The following is a 23,062-nucleotide window of genomic DNA, read 5'->3' on the forward strand; positions in this document are numbered from 1 at the left end:
CGATAAAGTAATTACTATAACCTTAGATGTCGTTTCTTTAAAAATATATATATATATGTATATATATATATATGTATGTATGTATATGTTATAAGATCAATGTGTATTAATTTCATACAATTTAACTATTTTATTTATTACATGACTATTTATATTAACATATTGTTACATATATTGTATTAATCCAAAATTAAGTTCGTCCATTGATAATCAAATAAGAGAGCTATATGGTAGCTAAACCAATATTGTACAATGTTTATTAACGAAATGTTAAGAGAAAGATAAAAATGATTTGAATATATCAATAAAGTCATTTTAAATGGATTATTGTAGCCATACTTTTTCACTTCATTGATTATCTATGTATCGCTTTAAAAACAATCCATAAAAATTATTTTTTATTGACATTCTTATACATCTTCTAAAATTTCATAATTAAATAAACAAATTTATATTCTGATTATATAGAGATAACAGTGACAGTCTTACGATGAAATTGTAGTAACATTAGAGTTTGTATCGGAATTACATCCATTATCCGTCCCTTGAAACAAATATTTAAAATGTTGTACATATGGTTGACAATGTTCTCCTCTTGTGAAAGCTGTTGTATTACGTAACCTTAAATTACGCTGTTCAAAAAATTTGAAGACCGAATGAAAAAGGGTGGCATCATTGGAAACTTTTGCTGCTTCTAAAAATTTTCGAGCCGATACCTGATCTATCATTCCCACTGAACGAACATATCTAAAACATACACAAATTAATATAACAATAATTTATGCAATAATTTAATTTTTCCTTACCGAAGAGCAGCTAAAATATGTCCTTTCGATAAAAGTACTTCAATTATTTCTTCATGTGCATTTCCTAATCGTTTTAACATATCCAATGCCAATTGATGAGCAGCTGGATATAAATTTTCTAAGGATAGCAATAAACAAGCTAAATGTTTCGAGTCAGCTACAACATGATATTGCAATAATTGATGTAGTTGATAATATGCTTTCCTATGTACCAATGTTGTGATAACTAACTCGTGTAAATAATGTTCCACAGGGATTCCATGTTCTGTTAAAGATCTAATAATTTCCATAATGCATTAAATATAACTCAAAATATAACAGTTGGTATGATTATTATTTATAATTCAATGTACACACCTGATATATTCTAGGAGGACCCATACTATCATTTTTGGTTCTATCGTATTTTCAGGAAATTTTGGCAAAATGATACTATACATATCACTTTGTTCAATTTTTAATTTGTACTTGTAATTCTCTGTAGTAGTGCTACCATTTTTTGTATTGTTCTGAAGAGGTGTACCGATCTAAACAAATATTGATAATACATTGTTCAATCAATGAAAATGGGAGTCTAACATTCATATAAAATTATAATTCATTTACCTGATTCTGTATTTCCTTTTCAAGATAATTTCTGTATACAGGATTAATTTTGTCAAAAATCGCTGGAATATCCATTAAACTTATTGGCAACTCAGTCATAAATTGCTGTAATACTTGTATCAAAATTTGTTTCGCATTAGATCGCTGCATAAGAAATTCTACTAATAAAACTTTGTCTTTAATAAGTTTAATTAACACTTCCAACCTCAGTTCTATGTACCTATACGAAGTATATAAACATACAAAACATTAATTTGAAGTAAAATAAATAGCGATGTCTATAGAAACATACCATAAGCATCCTAACTTAACATCAATCACAATATTTGGTTGAAATACTACCCAATTAGGGGAATCTATACCATATTGAGAAAAACATATGTTTAATCTTTAAAACAATGAAATTATAAAGTAAAAGTTTGAAGGGATACATAGTTGACAAGGCTGTAACAACTCATCTGACAAAGTTGCACCTGGGACAACAAGATTGTATGGTTTAATAGACTTTGCTGATGCTACACTAGTATGATGTATCACAGTACCATCACTTACACCAGGCAACATTATATCAAAAATCATTGATGTCTATAAAAAATAATTGCACTAAGTGAATCAATGCCAATACAATTATACATATAGAACATATACCTTCGATGCCTGATGATGAACAATAATAAGGTTGTCTACAACATTAATAGCAAATCGTCCACTGGCATCGAGCTTAAGAATATGACTTTTTTTAATCGTTAACATCCTACAAAATATTATCTACATAAATTATATGCTTTCATTTAGATTTAATTGCATAAAATATGCAATAAAAATCTTACTTATGAATAGTATATACATATACAAATGCAGTTCCAACAGAACGATTAGCTCCTGGTTGATGTCGCAAAACAATAATACAAGGCGTTCCATACAAAACAGCTAAAGCCACATCTCTTTCAGAAACAGCGAGCTTTCCTGGCTTGGTTGTACTAGGTTCCACTGAAATGGCACCCATACAGATCTACAAATTCTATATTATGATAAATACACACAAGATCTCATTGTTCAACTTACTTTCAAACTTGGTAAATTTTTGAATGTTGCCAGGCGTTACATGTAATGCTTGCATTAAATTTCCTACTGTACCAGTAGACAACAAGACCAAATAACTTTTAGGACAAAATACAAACCAATTAATCATTAAATTAGAAGATTTCAGTGTTTTAGTAATACGTTTCTCTGGATTTACCTATAAGAAAACATTTATATCATATCATGAAATAATAGCACATCAGAGTGATCTTACTTGAAACAATTCTACTCCCTGATCGGTAACAAATAATATTTCATTGCCATGTGTCCAAACGAAACCTAATATAGTGGCAGTCCTTCCCTTACACGACTGAGAATACTCTATACCATCTGGTTCATGCGATGAAGAGAAATTCATAAACTCTACAGATGTGTTTGTACGCTGTATCGCAAGTATATTCATATCTGGAGAAAACTTTATAGAGATTACCGGACCTTTATCCTCCATTCTAAATATTATATTTTGATTAGGTCCCTTGACCAAAACACCAGTGACACCACCAGATCGAACAGCAAAGACCTCAATGAAAACACAAAGTGAGGTTATAAAATGAAAAAATTATTACAATTAACGCGATATTAAAAACTTACTTGCTGTTTATAGTCGTCGAAAAAAACATTGGTAAGACAACTAACGGATTCAAACTTAATAGGATCAGAAGATAATTCTAAATAATAATCATCGTTTCCTTCCTTCTCCTTCTCCATTTCAACAAATTATAAAATACTCAAAATTTGAGCTGTTATTCGCTGACGTCTCAATATTTCTCTGTTGGAAGTTTTAAAACGCAGAGGTCGTCTCACACACTCTATGCATGTAGATAAACCTAATCGAATTATGACTCATTAATCAAACCTATAATTATACCGTACATATACTTAATAATAGATCGTTATACAAACGAAACGATTCAGCGAACATATACACATTTTCAAATTCGTCATTAAAATGGCGCGAAAATATTCGAACCAATCGTGAATAAATATCGAAAGAAAATATTGCGGAGAAAGAAAAAAAAAAGAAAAAAGAGAAAAAGAAAAGAAAAATATCTAATCGACAAAAAGAGAACGATTATTTCTTGAATGAAAATTACGCTTGTTAACGTAATATATAATACGGTCTCGTGATCGATCGGAGTTCTGAGGAAGAGTATGAGGAGTGCGATGAGAAGAGTATGGGGAGAGAGACGAAAGAAAAGGAGTGGTGGGGAGAGAGAGAGTCAGTACGGCAAACGGAACGGCCCCAAACATGGGGAGGTGGCACGCTGGTTAGAGAAGGAGCCAATGTGTGACGTCACCTTCCTCGTCCCTCGCGCTTCGTCGCAGCTCGTCGTCGTTGTCGTCGATCGGCCGTCGGCGATGAGTTTAGTTTTGAAAACAAGAGGCTCGCCGGCACTCGGTCTTCGCGCTTGTCCTGTAAACGTAGGAGTTTTGAGTCGTGTGACTAATAATTAGTCTAGAGAGAAAGAAAAAGAGACGGAAAGAGAGAGAAAGAGAGAGAGAGAGAGAGAGAGAGAGAGAGAGGAAAGACAGTGGTTACGTATCTCTTTCTTCGTATAGGAAGAGAGAGACAGAGAGGAGACGGACGCGTTGCGAGCCGGTATTCCCATCTACTCGCGTGTTCTCTCCATTTACATATTGTTTCTTTTTTATCCAACTTCCTCTTCCCTTTCTCCTTCTTCTTCGTTCGATTTCCTTCGTATAATTTCTAATCTCCGATATTATAATAAAGAACGACGAAAATTGACTACGAAGATAAAAGAAAAAGAGGAAGAGAAAAAGAGAGAAAGAGAAAGAGAAAGAAAGAGAAATAAATAAAGATGGACCCTCTTCGCGAGCAAGTGATGATCAATCAATTCGTACTGGCTGCCGGTTGTGCCAGAGAACAAGCAAGGCAATTCTTACAAGCTACTCATTGGCAATTCGAGGTAAGCTCGTTTTTCTATTCTAAGACTTTTTACAACTATTTAATTGAATTTTTCCCTTTTTTCTATCTATATCTTTCTCTCTCATTCTCACTCTCACTCTTTCTTTCTTTCTTTCTTTGTTTCTTTCATTCCTTCTTTTTTTTCTCTTCCTTTTTTTCTCTTTTTCTCGTTTTCTCTCGTTCTCTCTTTCGCCACTTCATACGCGTTCGATGCCACTTCGTATACGTAAACAAAGCTGCGAAAATGGCCGACACGACGTCGTCGACGACAACGACGACGATGACGACGAATGGTGGCGACTCTACTTGCTTTCCTATATACATATAAATATATACAAATGTATAGATAGATAGATATTTATATATTTTTTTTTGCTATGGAATATTATCGTACATAAGTACATGGGAACTCTTTCTTCATTATTATTATTATTATTATTATTATTATTGTTATTATCATCATCATCATCGTTATCGTCGTCTCTAATTTTCTGTCTATCTTTTTGTTTCTGTTTACTTATTTCTTTTCTTTTTCTTTCTGTTCGGAAAACAAAAGTTGAGAGTCGTTACGCGACTTTCTTTTTTTATTTCACGTCATGAACGGCATTTATATACATGCATACATACATACATACATACGTTCAATGCGTTGGAGCCCATTCATAAAAATCAGAGAGAAGAAAAATTACAATCATTTATATATATAATTATTTTTCTTTCTCTGTCATTTATATTACATAAATTGTTGCGTATCGATTTATTTGTAAAACGGATGAAAAAGAAAGTATTTGTTGATCACGAATTGAATTGATTGATGTTATCATCGTTGTTATATTTATTTGAATATTCTATTATTTCTATTATATTTACAAGTCGATGCACTTTGTTAGAGAGAGAGAGAGAAACAAATATGTAGAGTTCTAATCACGAGTTAGAAAGCTCACGCGCGTGCACGTTGCGGCTTTGTTTACTCTGGAGAATGTTGTAAGAGTAGAATGACGTCGACTGTGGCGACTCTTCATCGAAAACGAACGAGAGAAAAAGAAAAAAAGACTGTCAGAGAGCGAGAGAGAGAGAGAGAGTGGGCGAATTGGTGGGAGAGGGAAGGAGGCATCGATCGGTCCGTTGATTCTTATGTGAGAAGGGAAGCGAGAGTGAGAGAGAGAGAAAATATTTGTTCATCTTTTCAAATGGAACGACCTTCAATCGATTGTTATTTAAATTTTCTTAATAATTTTTCCATATATTCACAATGCAACAGGATCATGAAAGAGAAAAAGAAGATATTTATTTATACATCTTTTATGGGAATAATTAAAATAATTCAATCTTTTTTTTTTCTCAATGAAAATAATATTATTTCTATTTCTTGGGGGAAAAAAAACAATTCTTATCATAAGATACTACATGGAGAGAAATGTATATAGAAATTTTTGTTAATATTTCATTGCTTTCAGAATAGCGATCGTTTTATTATAGAAATAATTCAATAATAAAGATTAATTAAGTGTGTGTGTGTGTGTGTGTGTGTGTGTGTGTGTGTGTGTGTGTTTGTGTTTGTATAGAACAACAATGACGAACCCTTGATCCATGGGTTACTATGCCCGCAAGAGAAGTGAGACTTAAAATCTTTGAAAACACAAAAAATCTTGAAATTATTTACTAGATTAGTAGAATATTATTTATAGAAATGAAATATATATACATATATATTTAATTTCTAATAGAATCTTAAAATGTGTCTAGAGAAATTTAATTATCTGCTTCTGTAGCATTGTTTAAACATCTGATATAGAAAACTTGATATAGAAAAATTACTATCTCGAAAACGGCAGCGAATTTTACATCAGTTTTGAATAAAATTACACTACATAATTTTGATTTTACTTTCTCTTTTTTTTTCTCTCTACTACAAGATGACTAAACATTTAAATATAAAATGGTTTTTTATTTTTTTTTAATTACTCGGTTCAAATATTTAATCCGCAACTGGTGAGTGGAAAATTTTGTTGTTTGATTTTAAGCCATAGGCCAAAAAAGATTTGGCGTCATTGATACAGAGTATGTCAGTTTGTATGTAAACATGATTTTTTTGAGATTTAGAAAGAAAGAAGAAACAAACTAAGGATATATCATATATACATATGTGAATACTGATTCCGTAATGTTTTCACTTTGACAATGGGTCATATATTTCGAATGTTATGTCACGTGATGAGGAAGTGAGAGAGAGAGAGAGAATAAAAAGAGAAGAAATATCTGCTTATCTTCTGCTTATCTTAATCAACTAAATGATTAAATCTATATTATTATTTCTAATCATTATTTTGCTTAGAATAGAATTATTTATTTCTTTGATATCATTTATTTAAATGTACATATTTATTAGTATTAATTATATTTTGTTTTACAAAGATATTCGTATATACATACATATCACGTGACTAATTGAAATTAAAAAAAGAAGTTTAATAAGAGAAATTTGCATGGTTCATAGTCAGCTATAAAGTGCATGTAAATATTTTTTTCTTTTTCTTCTTTTTTTCTTTTTTATCCGTAATTTTGAGATATGAATATCGGTTTTTTTTTACATATTTATATGGTAACGATCATTTGTGATGAAAAATAGTAATAAAATAAAATCGTCTAGTAAAAAATTACTACTATATATCATTTACGAGATCTAAGTATTAAAGTAGTTGGTTTTTTAAACTACAATATAAAAAACGATCGTCAGACTACATAACATTTTGAAGTCGATTAAATGTTCAATAGGATCACTAACCTTCAACTCATTAAAATATTACACAACTGCTTGATTTGTAAATAATGTATTTGAATAATATCAATTATTACGGCACAATATGAATCTGCATATCGTTAAAATACCAATTATCTCATATTAAACGACATATGGTGGGAATTTTTTTATTAGATGATCTTGATTGCAAATGATCGGTATTCAACAAAAAATAAATAAATAAATAAATAACATTATATCGAGCTGTGTAACACGAAAAGATTAAAAAACAATTTGTATACAAGCATTTTGTAACTAATTGGGCCGTGCAGATTTCATTTATTAAAGTTTCTTGTAGCTTTAACCAATTGTGAAATATTTACTCGGACCTCTATAGATGAGGATACCCTGTAAGAATAAAATTGCAATAATAAAATCATTATTAATATTAATTATTAAATTATTAATTAAATTATAGATTTTACACAGACAAATGTACGTATATATACACACACACACACACACGGTTGATCTGAAAAGTTTCCGACCTAACAAAGATACAAGACATTTTTTCTTCAAATTTATTTTTATTTTTCCACATAGTCTCTTTGTAAGTCTACACACTTCTTCTCCCAGCTATGCTTCCATCTTTTTTTTAATCCGTCCAAATAGTATTCGGCGTCTTTCTCAGCAAAATAATTGTTTACGAAGGTGACTTGACAAAAACCTCTATCCTCCGAGCAACTTTTAGCTTAGCGAATAAAAAAAAGTCGCGTGGTCAATCAGTCCTAACCGTAATTCGTGGATTTTCACCATGGCAAACGTTGAAATGTGAGACATTGTCTTGGTGAAACAAAATTTTCTTTTTCTGCGAATGTGGCCATTTTTCCGCAATTTCTGGCTTCAGCTTGTTAAGTAATGATCCGTAGTATGCTCCTGTAATGGTTTTATCTTTTTGAAGATAATCGATTAAGATAACTCCATGACCGTTTCAAAAAACAGTCACCATCATTTTCCCAGTCAAAAAAACAGTGTTTGCTTTTTTTGGAGCCACTGTTTTGACTATATTTTTGTTTCTGAGGTATAATGGTGTAACCATGTTTCATCTACAGTAATTAATCAGCCCCAAAACTCTGATTTATTGCACTTAAACTGCGCCAATAGAGCGTTGGAAATGTTCATTCGAACACGTTTTTGGTCTAATGTGAGCAAACGCGGCACATAATATGCGGACAGCTTTCTCATATCTAAATCTTAATTTAATATGTGACAAACACGTTCTTTGGGCATATTCATAGACTCTTCTATCTCTCTCGCTTTAATTTGACGGTTGTCTAGCACCATTTGGTGAACTTGAGTGATGTTATCATCAGTGATTGCAATTTTTGGACGTTCATCGTCTCCCAAGCTGATATGGTCACATAAATTCAGCTGCTCAAAATTTCAGAGTGGTAAATGATGGTGCAGAGTCCCTGTATACAGCGTTCAACTCGTCTTTAATTTGCGTAGACGTATTGCCTTTCAAAAACAAATATTTAGTAACAGCTTGATACTCGATTTTTTCCATTTTCACAAAAACACATCGATTCACTCAAACGATTATAAAACAACAACTGCGCATCCAAAATGGCTGAAATTCTGATGAGTACCTTTCAAAAAATGCACAAACATTCCCTATAGCTTTTATTGACGAGTGCTTTGATCTTCATGTTGAGGTCGGAAACTTTTTAGACCACCCTTGTATATATATCGCATATATATGTAATTATATATATATATGTATATATATACACATACACACAGATGTGTATGTATGTAGGCATATACATATATGTATGAGCGCGCGCGTGTGTAGTACATGTGTGGTGTGGTGTATATATGTATTTGTAATAGTTGGACGACAATAATATCATGCGCGTGATAAGACGCTTAAGTTAACAATAGTAGTCATTCTTTCTCTCGTCACATCTGTGTTATTTTATCTACAAAGAAGATACTTAGACTCTTATCCATATTGTTACGTGTAATTATCGTCTTCTTATCAAATAGTTATTAATTGAATAAGAATTGAAATTAGCTGTTAGACGTTTCATGTTAAAAAATGACGGAACAATATATTCATCTTTTTTCAGTCCATCATAGAATATTGGCAGAAGAAAACGAAAGAGAATAAAAAAGAAACAAAAGAACAAAAAGGGAATTTATCTTATGAGCTATTTCTTCTATAATTAATTATTTATTGTATATTTTATCATTACGTCATAGAAAAAGAAAGATCGTTTGTGTTGCATTTGAATTGTGTGAGTCATCGAAAGCGATGACCTAATTTCTTCAATTATTCTAGTCAGACTAACGATGATATATAATGATCATTTTTTTCCAAACCTGAATTTAATAATTACGGAAATGTAAACGTAAAAGAAAAAGTTTAATTTGTTTTTCTTTCTTCCGATGAGAGAAGAATGTTTATGAATTTTTAAGATATATATATTGAAAAATAGGTTTATTGTCCAGAGTATGAATCACGTAATCTGTCATAAATTGATATATTTGTATTATCGATAAATAAGCAATTTAATTTGTATGTAATAGAAAGTTTTTGAATAAAAATTAAAAAAATATATTTTGATGATCAAAATTCATAAAAAATTAATCAAAAGAAAATAATATAAATTTTGTCTGATTTTTCTTACATTTTTGAATTATTATTATTATTATTATTATTATTATTATTATTATTATTATTATTATTATTATTATTATTATTATTAGTATTAGTATTAGTATTAGTATTAGTATTAGTATTATTTATTGTAGATAATAATGAAAATGTCAATAAACGTGATCAACTACAAGGCAAAAGCTTACTTAATTTAATTAACTTGTCTACGCTGTGAAATCTTAGATAGGGAGATTAGATCTTATGCGTGTTTTGTTCTGTTTACAGAAGATTACTTCATTTAGATAATAAGCCTATTATATCGCTTATAACGGAAATTGTTAAGAATATAAATATTATATATAAATTTCCAATATAAAAATTAATAAAGGAAATATATATATATACATACATATATAATAAGAATATACCACAATATACATATAACCACATTACATAATGTATATATATATATATATATATATATATATATATATATATATATATATGTGAATATAATTATTTTTGTTTATTCTTTCTTTATTTATTTTTTTCTTTTAATGGAACGTTTAATAAGCAATTTTTCGGATATTCATACAAAAGTTAGTAATTAATAAATTAGGATATTGTGAAATCAATCAAGTCAATTTTTGAATTTTTTTATCATCTTAATTAGTAACAATGGCAATATGTAATTTAATTATTCATAATAAGAAAACAAATGAGCTGAGAGAGAGAGAGAGAGAGAGAGAGAGAGAGAGAGAGAGAGCTTGTGCGTATGCTTATAAGTGCATGTTCGTTGAATTTGGCTCGGGAACTTTCTCCAGTTACTTACTAATACGTTTAACTATTGATTACAACACACATGTCTAGTGGATCCCATAGGTGAATTGGTACAGTTCATCTTACATCTTACAGCATCTTTTTTGTTCTTGTTCGATTAAAATATTAGTTTCTTTAACAATATTATATCCTTAATTCATTATATCCTAAATAATAGAATATTATATTAATATTTATCAAATATATTATTCTATTAGAAGTATTAGAATTAAAATGTTACATATACAGATATAATATCGATAATACTTATACTATATTTAATATAATATAATAATAGTAATAAATAAGTAAATAAATAATTTACAATTTTCTTAAATTTATTCTTATTAATTTGCTTAATATTTACAAAAATTCTATATATGAATTCTTCTAAAAATCTAGTTACAAAATTTTAATATTTAAAGTAAATAATACATTTTATTTCTATTAATAAATTTAAAAATATTTTAATAGTTGTTTTAAAAAAAGACAATAATAATAACAATAATACGAACTAAATGTATATATATTTATCAAAGTAAACACAAAACATATTAAGTTAAATAATAATCTTTAGAAGAAAATCCTCTCATGTCAGACATTTATCATTCGTGTTTGAGATGATCTAAAAAGTTAGTTTCTCACGATTACTTCGTAGTAGTTGAACATCTGGTATTGAGGTCCAAGCTGAGAATTTTCTTTTCTTGTCGAGATCATCTTAACGAAATCATCTTCTTAATAACCAATCTTCCTCATTGATATTAGTAATCTAACATGACAATATATAATAATAATAATAATAATAATAATAATAATAATAATAATAATAATAGTAATAGTAATAATAATAGTCTAATAATAAAAACAAGGAATCTTATTTCTATCTTCGTTGCAGATCACGGTGAAAATAACCAGTCACGTTCTTCAAGAGTAACCAAGTTATTTATTACCATTTGCCTTTGAGTTATGTAACACGAGTGTTCATAACGAGTTAAAGTTCAATGTAGCCCTCGTATACATTTTATTTATTCTATTTGTGGGTCGCGCTATGTTTTTTGTCTAATTAACTATTTTTATACGATTATTTTATAATAATTTAAACACATCGGACACTTTTCTTCTATTTGCTCGTTTGAAATTTAAATAGAGAAAAGAAAAATAAAGAAAAATTGGTCTAATTAAAATATCAAAAAAATATATATATATTATTTGTATATTAGATTAAATTTAAATTATTATAATGATTATACATACACTTATGATAGTACGTGAAATATTTAGTACTTGGTGGAAATATAATATTAAATTGTTTATTTAGTACTATCATTATTATTATTATTATTATTATTATTATTATTATTATTATTATTATTAGTGTTATTATTGTTATTGATATTATTGTTATTATTATTATTATTGTTATTGTTATCGTTATCGTTATCGTTATCGTTATCGTTATTATGGTACAAGTATCTTATAGTTTATCGATCGATTAGACGTGCTAAAGTATAATCAAAGTGGTCTTTTTATTATTGGTATTATAACGTACATCGAGCGTGTTGCACGCACATGCTATTTTTTTTTTTTTTTTTTTTTTTTTTTTTTTTTTTTTTTAAGAGCCACGTATCTGCAGTATCTGTATATACGTATGTATATATTTATCTATGTATTAGAAATATTCTTGGTGAAATTAGAACGAGAAAGAGGAAGGGAGGATAGATAGTGATGGTGATTGGGGGGGGGGGGGGCGTTTGGTATAACGTAAGACATAAAGTTTTGCCAAGTACATAAACGCGAATCAGTGAATCGACGAACTTTGGCACGTCTTTAAATAATTCTTCCACGAGTTTTACTCGATTTCTCGTAAACTAAGAATTTATTTGAAAAAGAACTTTGAAATCGGCTTCCATGTTTGGAAGTTTATGTCCGAAAGACACGTAACTTATCAACTCCATTGCAGTTGCATTGCAGTCGCATTGAGTAGTATATGTATATATAATGATTTTATATTGAAATTAAAAAAATTAAAGGAGGAAAACAAAAAATATTACGAATCGAAAATTAATTAGAAATGAAAGAATTCGAAGAATACTAAACTTTAAGATAGTATTTAAAATATAGATTTCGTCTAATCCTATTATTTATTTAATCATTAAGTTTATTATTATTATTTATATTTAATTATTATTATTATTATTATTATTTATATTTAATTATTATTATTATTATTATTATTATTATTATTATTATTATTATTATTATTATTATACTCGTTTAAATATCTCAATGTTTCATCAGTTGGTGTTTTCTTAATAGATGGATTATTGCCAAATCTAATCAGATATTGCTATTGTATGTATATTATTGATTTAAGAATTTCTATACTGTTGTACATATAAAGAAATTAGTATTACCTTCTGAATTTTGATATGTATATTGTGTTGTAAATCTGATGTTATTGTTGTTGTTGTTATTATTATTATTATTATTATTATTATTATTATTATTATTATTATTATTATTATTATTATTATTATTATTATTTGCGTTTGCTTTCAGATGGCACTCAGTCTCTTCTTCCAAGAAGTAGCGATACCTTCTTGTGCTCAGCCTGGTACTCCTTTTGGTCAAGTAAGTTGACACATTTTTCATCTTATATATTTATTTTTTATTCTTTTATTTTTTTATAATACAATTATTTTGTTTATGAACATTACTAATCTTATTCTCTAACTAATCACTGTTTTATTATTGTTTCTCTTTCTAATAAGCTTAACCCGATCGATTTCATCAAAATAATTATAATAATTAATTACCAATGTCTTCATTTTTCTTTCATTAATGAAAGAAAAAAATTTGTATTATAAATGAAATATAATGTATATGTTAAAAATTATCAAAAATATTCTAGTGTTAGAACACTCATACGCGTGTTGTATGTTTATGTGTATGTCTGTGTATATGTCTTATACGTTGTATATATGTGTTATAAGAGTAGGAGAAAATCGATTTGAACGCGTGCTTGACCTTCACGCGGTTCCATTTGCTCGTTTTATCGCGTGTTTATATGTACATAAGTATATGCGTGTATATCTATGTATACACATACAAACACATGTATATATATTTACTTTTCACTCTATGACTCTTATTTAATAATTTATTTCAATGTAAAAATCCTTTTAAAAATTCATGATTACATGTTTAATAACATAATGTTTAATGTATGAATAGTATTTAAAAAAAAAAGAAAGAGAAGAAAAAAATTACTATTAATTCATTAACAAATTAGAGCGAAAAGGAATATAATCGATTAATCGAAATTCGAAGGTAAAAAAGTTATTATTAAAAATAAAAATAAAGTATATTTATAAACAAAGCTTCGTTCATTGTTTGATTAACAAACAGACAAACATACACAAACATATTTATGTATCATAACATATACATAGAGAGGAGGAATAGAGTCGAAAGATCGAAATGGAATTAATTTAGATAATCGATACTCGTGATTATGATCCAATCCAAGGACACTTCTAATGCTATCTCGTCTTTTTGAGAAAATATTATACGAGTCGTCTTTATAATTTTCTTTTTATATTTATCTTTTTCTTTTCCTTTCGTTTCTTTTGAACAGAGCGGGAAAAAGAATTTTTTATTCTTGGCGATTCCGTCGTCGTTCGTCTTGCATATCGATGCTCTGCTACCCAGCATCCCTATGAATTATTTATCATCGGCATCACCGATCTACACTCTCCCATCACTAAAGAAGCAACTTTATGTCTGGGAAAGAATAAAAAAAAAAAAAAAAAAAAGCGAAATCGAAAGACTCGTGACGGGAAGTGTTTCGATATCGATGTACAAATCGACTCTTTTCTCTTACGAAATATTCATCGATAAAAATGAATAGAAAAAATAAAGATATAAAAAAAGATTCACTCATAGAAAAAGTGGAATATTTATATAAGAATTTTAAATATTGTTCCTTCTTTCTTGATCTCATTCTATAAGATCTATATGGATCCTTAGCAACGATAAAAAAAGAAGAGCAAAATTAATTTTTATTCTTAGAATTTTTTTCTTTTTTTCTATCCCCTCTTTTTCTTTTTTCTTTTTTTCTTTTTAGCATATCAAATTTTTTATGTAGATACTAATGACACGATAAATATTATATGTAAGACTAGTTTCATAATATTTACAGAAAATATACTTTTTTACTGTATCTTTATCGTATTTTTATTATTATTTTTTTTTATTATGCATTTAAAACATACACATGCGCGCGCGCACACAATAATGACACGAATGAAATATTTATATAATGCAAGACTGGTTTAATATTATATTATTAAAAATATATAGATATAATTTTTTTTTTTTTTTTTTTTTTTTTTTTTTTTTTTTTTTTTTTAGTGAGAATTTCTGTTAGGTTTATAATCAGGATAGAAATAGAGATTATCCGGAACTGCTTCGTAAAAAGGAGGGGAAGTTCGTTTAGTCACTCGTACTTCCCATTTCGAGACGAGCGGGTGAGAGAACCGGACACAGCTTTCAAGTGTCGAGATTATTTCCGACATACATTCGCTTATTTCTCTCTCTCTCTCTCTCTCTCTCTCTCTCTCTCTCTCTCTCTCTCTCTCTCTCTCTCTCTCTCTCTCAATTATCCCTCCACATATCTGTGTTCTTAAGGCCACGTCATAACCACGGACTGATAAATAATACTAGCTGATATAAAGCCAATTAAGTTTCGATGAAAATATTTATTGAAGAGTGCAACAAAAATAATTCTATTTAATTGTAATTATGTACATATTATAGCCTAATGTTCAATAATTTAATCCTAATTTAATGTCTAATTAAATCCTAACTTTATGTCTGATTAAATCATAATATAATTTGATTTAAAATTTTAATTGATTTAGATTTTTAAATTATTAGAATTTTAATTAGGATATATTTAACTTATTGTTAAGATCGAGTTCGATATTTTAAAAAATTATGTGTGTACATACACACATATATATATATATATATATATATATATATATATATATAACTTTCATTTATTGATATTTATGTTAATATATATGTATATATGTGCGTTGTGCTGCACCTTTTCACATATATATTTCACACATAGAGATACATAAATACACAAAAATACATATGAATAGATTCTCTCGGGCGCAAGCGTAAATGTTAAAACCTGTGTCTCGTGTGAATTCATGACTATTTCATTGGATGCATTCGTGGAGACACGTGCGTGTTCTCGTCATATTGCTCTATTCATACTACCATTAGTAACAGAGAGCAATTCAAATTTTGGTATGGTCTACAACGTGTCGTCTCTTATACAAAATTACTTATAAATAATCACATTACGATCTAATACACACACACAAATACATAAAAATTTATCAATTCGGATATGTTACATTTTTATGCAATTACGATAAAGGAATTAATGTAAAAATATTGTTTCTGTCTTTTAAAATTTTGGTTATTTAATTATTTATTTTATACTAAATTAAAAAGAAAAAATTTTCATTTTTATCTTATCAATATTAAATTTAAATTAAAAATGTCTTACATTTTTAATGATGAGTCTAATGTTAAAAAGTTAAATAAATAAATATTCCAATTTTGTGTTTGTTAAATTCTTACTCTCTACAAGGATTGTTTATAAACAATATATAGAAATATTATAATAATCTATTTTTTATAACATTTATAAAAAACAAAATATTTCAATAAAATATATTGATATTTTTCATAAAATTTAAATAATATTTTTAATAAGATCATATATTATTATTTTTAATAAAATATTCAAATAATACATTTTTTTATATAAATTATAAATAAGAATTAGAAATAATATTCATAATAAGATAAATAAAAAATAAATGATAATAAAAATAATAGAAAATAAAGATTTATAAAAAGAATCAGTTTCCTTTATAATCTAATCATAGAACAAAAAGTATATCTGTTTTTGCGAAGCCAGTTGATTACTTGTTTATCAACGACAACTAGAACGAAGGATCATTTCATTTGAACAAAATGTCAATCAATAATAAATCGATCAGAGAGAAAGAGAGAGAGAGAGAGAGAGAGAGAGAGAGAGAGAGAGAGAGAGCTTAGGCAGTGTTCTTTTTCATTGGATTGCGTTGAGATCAGAGGCCGGTTGATCGTTAGGATCAAAGTCATATTACCACGTTAGGAAACATTTCCCAACGTGGACTCTCTAGGAAAGATATACACAGCTAAGCAAAGCTATGATGTCGTGAAACACAATCGTGAGAAAACGAAAATGTCCGTCTAATTTATTCGTTTGAAACTACGCTGTTAGCAAGCTTCATTTGCAGTGAACACGTATATACGTATATATGTAGTGTATATTATACTGATGTGTTATTGTCTTCTTCTGTTCATTGCTTGACAAACTCAGTATACTTGTGCGTATGTGAAGTCTCATAAATGAGCGTATCTTTAACTTGTAATTAGAAAAAAATTAATTAATAATGAAAACAAAATTATTATAATATTATTTTATATATATATATATATATATATTTTTTTTTTACGATATTTTTATGTACAAGAAAATTTTATATGCATAAGAATAAAAAGTAAATATGAATAAAAAAAATATATATACGTATATATATAATATAATATAATATAATATAATATAATATAATATAATATAATATAATATAATATAATATAATATAATATATTTGTATAATATAATATGAAACGTCTTTCACATAATAAGTATTTAGTACATTGTTATTAAGGATATGGAAGTCTTACATATATAACAAAATAATAATAATAATAATAATAATAGTGACAATAGTGATAATGTTAAAATAATAAATATAAGTAAATAAATTAGTAAATTCTTATATTCTCCTTTGCACCTATTTAATGTTTTTAATTTCTAATCGATATATCTATTTTCTTCGAGCTAAAAAAATTATAGGCGAGGTAGTAACCCAGAGGTATATAAAGCATTGAATTTATTAGACATCGTAAACGTTGGAATATAACTACTTCGAAGAACGGGTAAAGGAAAAAACAATTTAAATTAATGTGTACTTGTACTTCTATATACGAGTTAGCAAAGGCTAAATGCTCTTGAACAAAGGAAAATATGGTTAAACTATATGTATATTTTTAAAAAAACATTAGATATATACTCTGTACAATGTACGAATATTTTTTGATCATCGAAATTAAATGTTGTTTTGTTTATTATTGATTGCCGAGAAAAATGTATAAATTAAATAAATAAATGTTATGGTTTTAGCAATTATAAGTGTCTTAACTGATTAAAACAACGAATTGATTAATTACATAAATAACAGGGATATACAATAATAACTTTACAGGTACTGTGATGTACGAATATTAATTTAGATTATTGTATATTTTGAACTTATCTATTCATTTCTATTTGATTAGTATTTTTATTAATTAATGATAAGTATTTTATAAAATAAATGATTATTATGAATATTTTTTTCAGTATTTATAATGAAATCAAATCCGTAGGTAATATAACTGGTGAATATAAATAATTAAATTTCATAAGTTATTATTATATTTATAAATATTTTGATTAAAACTCTAACAGTTTTTGTATTAATCGTATTTTTGTAATACTATTAATACAAAATACTATAATATTCTAATACAATTACATTATATACTGGTACATTATTATAAATATTAACCATTTATTTAATATATTGATCTAAACTGTTTAAAAATAATAATCCAATAAATAAGCAGCCTATTTGATTCGGTTTATCAATTCAACAAAGCTTTTATCACTTTGACTCTACATTCGTCCATTCTCTTCTTCTTCTTCTTCGATTAGAACAATAATAACGTTCAATAATATTTATATTTTTTCCTACTACTCGTTCTAACAGAAAGCTCTATGTAGTTGGAGAAAATCTAACCTTATATGTTTATCGCTCAAGAATATGCTATCGAAATCCAAAGGACTTTAAAAGCTGTTCCACGTTCGAGTTCGAATCATCGAACAAATTGAATTATTTAATTTATTATTTCTTGATGATTATGAAGAAGATAAAAAAAATAAAAAAGATAAAAACTTAGGATAAAAATCGTTACTGTGTATACGATAATAAAAGACATTTTTTTTTTTTTTTACATATTAGAGATAAGACTTTGCACGTAACCTTGTTAGTTTCTAATCGATATTGATTATCGATATTGACACGAATTTTGTGAGTTCGAAGATCATTTAATTTATTTATTTATCATTAACAAGATTATGAAACTTTAAAATACGCGAAAATAAAAATAAAAATGCGAGAAATTCAAATAGGCGAGAATGTGAAGGATGGTTGAGAGGGATAGAAAGGGGGAGAGAGAAGTTAAAGAAAAAGAGAACCACTGTCGACAGATAGTTACTATGTGTATGTGTTACTATTCTCGGTCGGTGGCATTCCGATAAGCCGTGTGCCAAATCTCGGTCCAAGACTGGACGTGAACGACACACGTTTAGATTAGTGTGAAGATGCTGGTCCTAACAATATCCTTCAATTTTGTTTCTTTAAAACTCGACTTTGTTTTATTGTACGAAAAGCATTTGTGGAAATTTTCATTTCGATATCAAAAATTTGAACGTCTTCTTGATTCAAATTTCCCGCAATTTCTTTCTTTCTTTTTTTTCAGAATTATTACTATTCTTAGTAACAGTTTCAATTTGTCCATTATTAAAATTCATCGATATAAATATGAAAAAATTTGAAATAAATAAGAAATAAGAGATGGAAGAGAATCGGGTTGAGAACCACTGATAGAAAAGGATCTATTTCGTATCTATTAACATATCCGATAAACATTCTCATTAAAATAAATACAAAATAAGAGATGGAATAATATATTTATCGATATGGTTGAGAATCACTGATACAAAGTATCTCGTTACACATTAGCAAGATCGATAGAAGGCCGCGTTTGTTTTACCACCGAAGTTGTTTTATCATTCGTACGTTGTGTCGTTAACTAGTTCACAAGGTTTTACTAGAGAATCTACGAACGAACCGAACGTGCGCACCTTCCGTATTGTTTTTATTCCTATATATACCCGTATGTGTGTTTTTGTTTGTGTTCGTTCACCTGATTCTTGACGTCACGTTCTGGATCCGGTGTGTATATGTCGACGACCTTTAACTAGCAATACCCCAACGATCGCGTTTTGTTCGTTTAAAAAATCCCGCTAATGTGGCCAGTTTTCTCTCTCTCTCTCTCTCTCTCATTCGTACGACACCCATCCATAGACAACTTCACTGTCTGATGCAATAAATCTTTCCTCATCTCAGCCACATATAGTTTGAGTAAAGAAAACTAAATGTTTGTATTTCCTTTCTGTTTCAAACAATATTTGATAATAAAGGTTATCGTTATAAAATAATTTTAATTGCATTCTAAATGGATCCAATCATGGTTAGAAGAAAAAATGACAGATAACTTTAAGACCTTTGTATCGTCTATGAGTTTTTAGTTAATTTTTATGATACATTTGAAATATACATGTATGTATATATGCATTGATTTATTGTATTATTAAGTTGTGTTCAAAAATCGCGCAAACTTTAGGGTCTTCATTTTATCTAACCATAAATTTAACCATGCATGACGAATTATTTATGAAGAAAATTTATTATTTTTTGTTGCAGATCACACCGTGCAATACACCAGCAACGCCACCGAATTTTCCAGAGGCGTTGGCTGCATTTTCCAAAATGTCGGCTGGTGAAAAAACTCCCACAGGTAATAAAATAAAAATTAAAAGAATAATAAAATAAATAAATAAATCTTATGAAGAAAGATTTTTGCAAAGGATTGACGGAAGTTTCAAAACGCGTTTCTCTACAATTTATAATATTATTATTATTATTATTATTATTATTATTATTATTATTATTATTATTATTATTATTTGATTAGATTTACGTTTAGCAAAGAAAAAAAACTTCTTTAACTTCCAATAAATTTCATAACACAAAATGATATTGTTTGGTTACGTTGCGCTTAAAATTGCGTCATTGTATATAGTAAAGGTTTTCTACTTCATATTCAATCTTTTAGAAAAACTTGATTTACAAAGATTGACTTTTAAATGCAATTTTATAATTCTATATTTTAATATGCCATGAATTGCTCGAGGCATTTATAAAAACATCGATTGATCAAACATAGAATATATTCGACCTCAATTAATATTTGAATTTTACCGATATATATAAATTACCACCGCGTATATGTATATGTCTATCTCGCAACTTTGTTAATATTCTTTTTCAATTGAATAATACTTAACCTTTAAAAAAGAATGTATACTTTCTTTCCTTTTTTCCAAATAAAAAAAAAAAAGAAAATAACGAACAATCAATCATATGGAAATATATATATACATATATATATACATATATATATACATATATATATACATACATACATATATATATACATATATATATACATACATACATATATATATACATATATATATACATACATACATATATATATACATATATATATACATACATACATATATATATACATATATACATACAAATATATATATATATATTTGTGTGTCGTTTCTCTTCGCAGATAAATATATGAACAAATAAGAAAGGAACATAGCAACGTGTATAATATAACGTTTTGGAACGATCGAGTCTCAAGTCTCGTAACGTTGGCAGCAAGCCCGAAACATTCCCCGCCGAGCGTGTATACACGGGGGTTGCATACATTAAACTCGTAGTTGCCTCTCTCTTTCTTTCTCGCTCCAATCCCTCCCTCATATCTGTCTCTCTGTCTCCTTTCAGGCATGTCTCCGAGCCAAAACGGGTTGCAACAAAGTTCAACGGCGACAGTGGCGCAGCACCACGGGGTCCGGTGTAGCATCTCCGGCAATGCACAACAGCAAGTTGTACCGAGCCAACAACAATTTGGCTTGGGTGAATTACAGAGATAAGGAAAAAAGAAGATGCGAGCCGATAGGAGGATGCGTCTTATCAAGCGTTTGTACGAAGATGTAGAGAAGAAAGGAAAGAAAAAGATGATGATAATAATAACGATGATGATGATGATGATGATGATGATAATGATAATGATGATGATAATGAAAAAGAAAAAAAAAACTATGATGATGATGACAGTGATCGTAAGAGATGGTAGAAAAAACTCGATCCTCGATATGGTGTTTCACAAAGCAAGAAAAAAAACAAACAAAATAAAAAAAAATATTGCTTGGTTCTCCTATGGCTAATAACATACACTGGCGACTACGACACAGTGTAGTAGCCTCTCACGTGATTTTCCCTCTAGCGGAAAATGCACAACTAACGACGACGATGTACGAGCGAATTCGAACAAAGCCGAGCAAAGCCGAACGAAACCGAACAAGAATCACATTAGCGTTTCTATTGCTCGGACTCGTTCGAATTTCATTTCTTTGTATTTGTTTTCTCTCTCTCTCTCTCTCTCTCTCTCTCTCTCTCTCTTTCTCTCTTTATTATAGTCTTCTTATAAAACTATTTTACTCTCTCTTTTATCAAACGTCTTGTCGTGCTGTCTCACAAAAAAATTGCAGTCGTTTTCTACTCGTTTTTATTCCCCTTACTTTTCATTGATTTTGTTTTCTTTTTTTCTTCTTTTTAAAAGGAACGGTAATGTTCCTACAACTATGAAAGACAGAAATACCCTTTAGTGTTTATCGAGAACAATAGTACGTAATCTACAGAGAGTACGTGTAGTGTGTGATTTGATGTAAAAAAGACAGGAGTAGCTTGTCGAAGCCACGATTTAAAAAAAAAAAAAGGAGGTAAAAAAATTCACGAAATGGCTTCGTAAAGTACTCGCTGTTTTGTTTCACTTCGTTTATTTCATGTTTGATTAAGAATATGTCAAAACGGTAGGCTTGTATAAATACGTACGCGTTCACTGGGGAGCTTTCCAGCGATTACATGGAAGGCTGTGAAAACAAAATAAAAACTACGAAAGATGGAGGTTCCTCGTCTCCACGTGACGCGAATACGAAAAAATTAATTCGAAAAAGCGACAACAATTCTCGATTTTCTTTTATCATGAGTTTGAGAATCAGCTGGAATTTGAGATAGGGCTGTTCGTTAAATTCGAATTACCCGCCGTCTAACTCGCCTGACAAAGAGTAGCACCATCGTAGCAGAAACCTGTCAATTTTTTTTCAATATGAACTTTATTTAAAGAACAACGTCACGCGATTGTAAAATTGTAAAGATCGCTTTTTTTTTTTTTTTTTTTTTTTTTTTTTTAAGAAAACCAATACTCTATTTATTTATTTATTTATTTCTTTTTTGACAAAATCATCCAGTAAGATT

General features: G+C 28.4%; 2 protein-coding genes and 1 long non-coding RNA gene across 5 annotated transcripts in view; 2 read left to right on the forward strand and 1 right to left on the reverse strand.

The window, feature by feature from the left end:
• LOC124953462 overlaps positions 1 to 23,062 on the forward strand; it is a 28,503-nt gene that overhangs the window by 5,169 nt on the left and 272 nt on the right. The window lies entirely within an intron of this gene.
• On the reverse strand, positions 352 to 3,655 carry LOC124953459 (regulator of MON1-CCZ1 complex). Of its 2 annotated transcripts, none has more exons than XM_047504875.1 (11): positions 3,087 to 3,655; positions 2,710 to 3,015; positions 2,478 to 2,652; positions 2,243 to 2,402; positions 2,061 to 2,166; positions 1,844 to 1,997; positions 1,705 to 1,750; positions 1,413 to 1,632; positions 1,164 to 1,333; positions 807 to 1,082; positions 352 to 747 (listed from the first exon to the last, which is right to left on the reverse strand). In XM_047504875.1, the coding sequence occupies exons 1-11, from the start codon at positions 3,201 to 3,203 to the stop codon at positions 486 to 488; spliced, it is 1,992 nt and encodes a 663-aa protein (XP_047360831.1). In that variant the 5' UTR covers positions 3,204 to 3,655; the 3' UTR covers positions 352 to 485. The 2 variants fall into 2 exon arrangements, with proteins under 2 accessions (XP_047360831.1, XP_047360830.1); XM_047504874.1 differs by having other exon boundaries at positions 1,705 to 1,768; positions 3,087 to 3,276.
• LOC124953461 (UBA-like domain-containing protein 2) lies at positions 3,576 to 22,996 on the forward strand. 2 transcript variants are annotated; one of them, XM_047504882.1, is made up of 4 exons: positions 3,857 to 4,423; positions 13,203 to 13,274; positions 20,369 to 20,462; positions 21,530 to 22,996. In XM_047504882.1, the coding sequence occupies exons 1-4, from the start codon at positions 4,316 to 4,318 to the stop codon at positions 21,676 to 21,678; spliced, it is 423 nt and encodes a 140-aa protein (XP_047360838.1). In that variant the 5' UTR covers positions 3,857 to 4,315; the 3' UTR covers positions 21,679 to 22,996. The 2 variants fall into 2 exon arrangements, with proteins under 2 accessions (XP_047360837.1, XP_047360838.1); XM_047504881.1 differs by lacking the exons at positions 20,369 to 20,462; positions 21,530 to 22,996 and adding an exon at positions 14,281 to 14,581 and having other exon boundaries at positions 3,576 to 4,423.

The sequence above is a fragment of the Vespa velutina genome, chromosome 12 (assembly GCF_912470025.1).
Source record: "Vespa velutina chromosome 12, iVesVel2.1, whole genome shotgun sequence".
In the NCBI taxonomy this organism is placed as follows: Eukaryota; Metazoa; Arthropoda; class Insecta; order Hymenoptera; family Vespidae; genus Vespa; species Vespa velutina.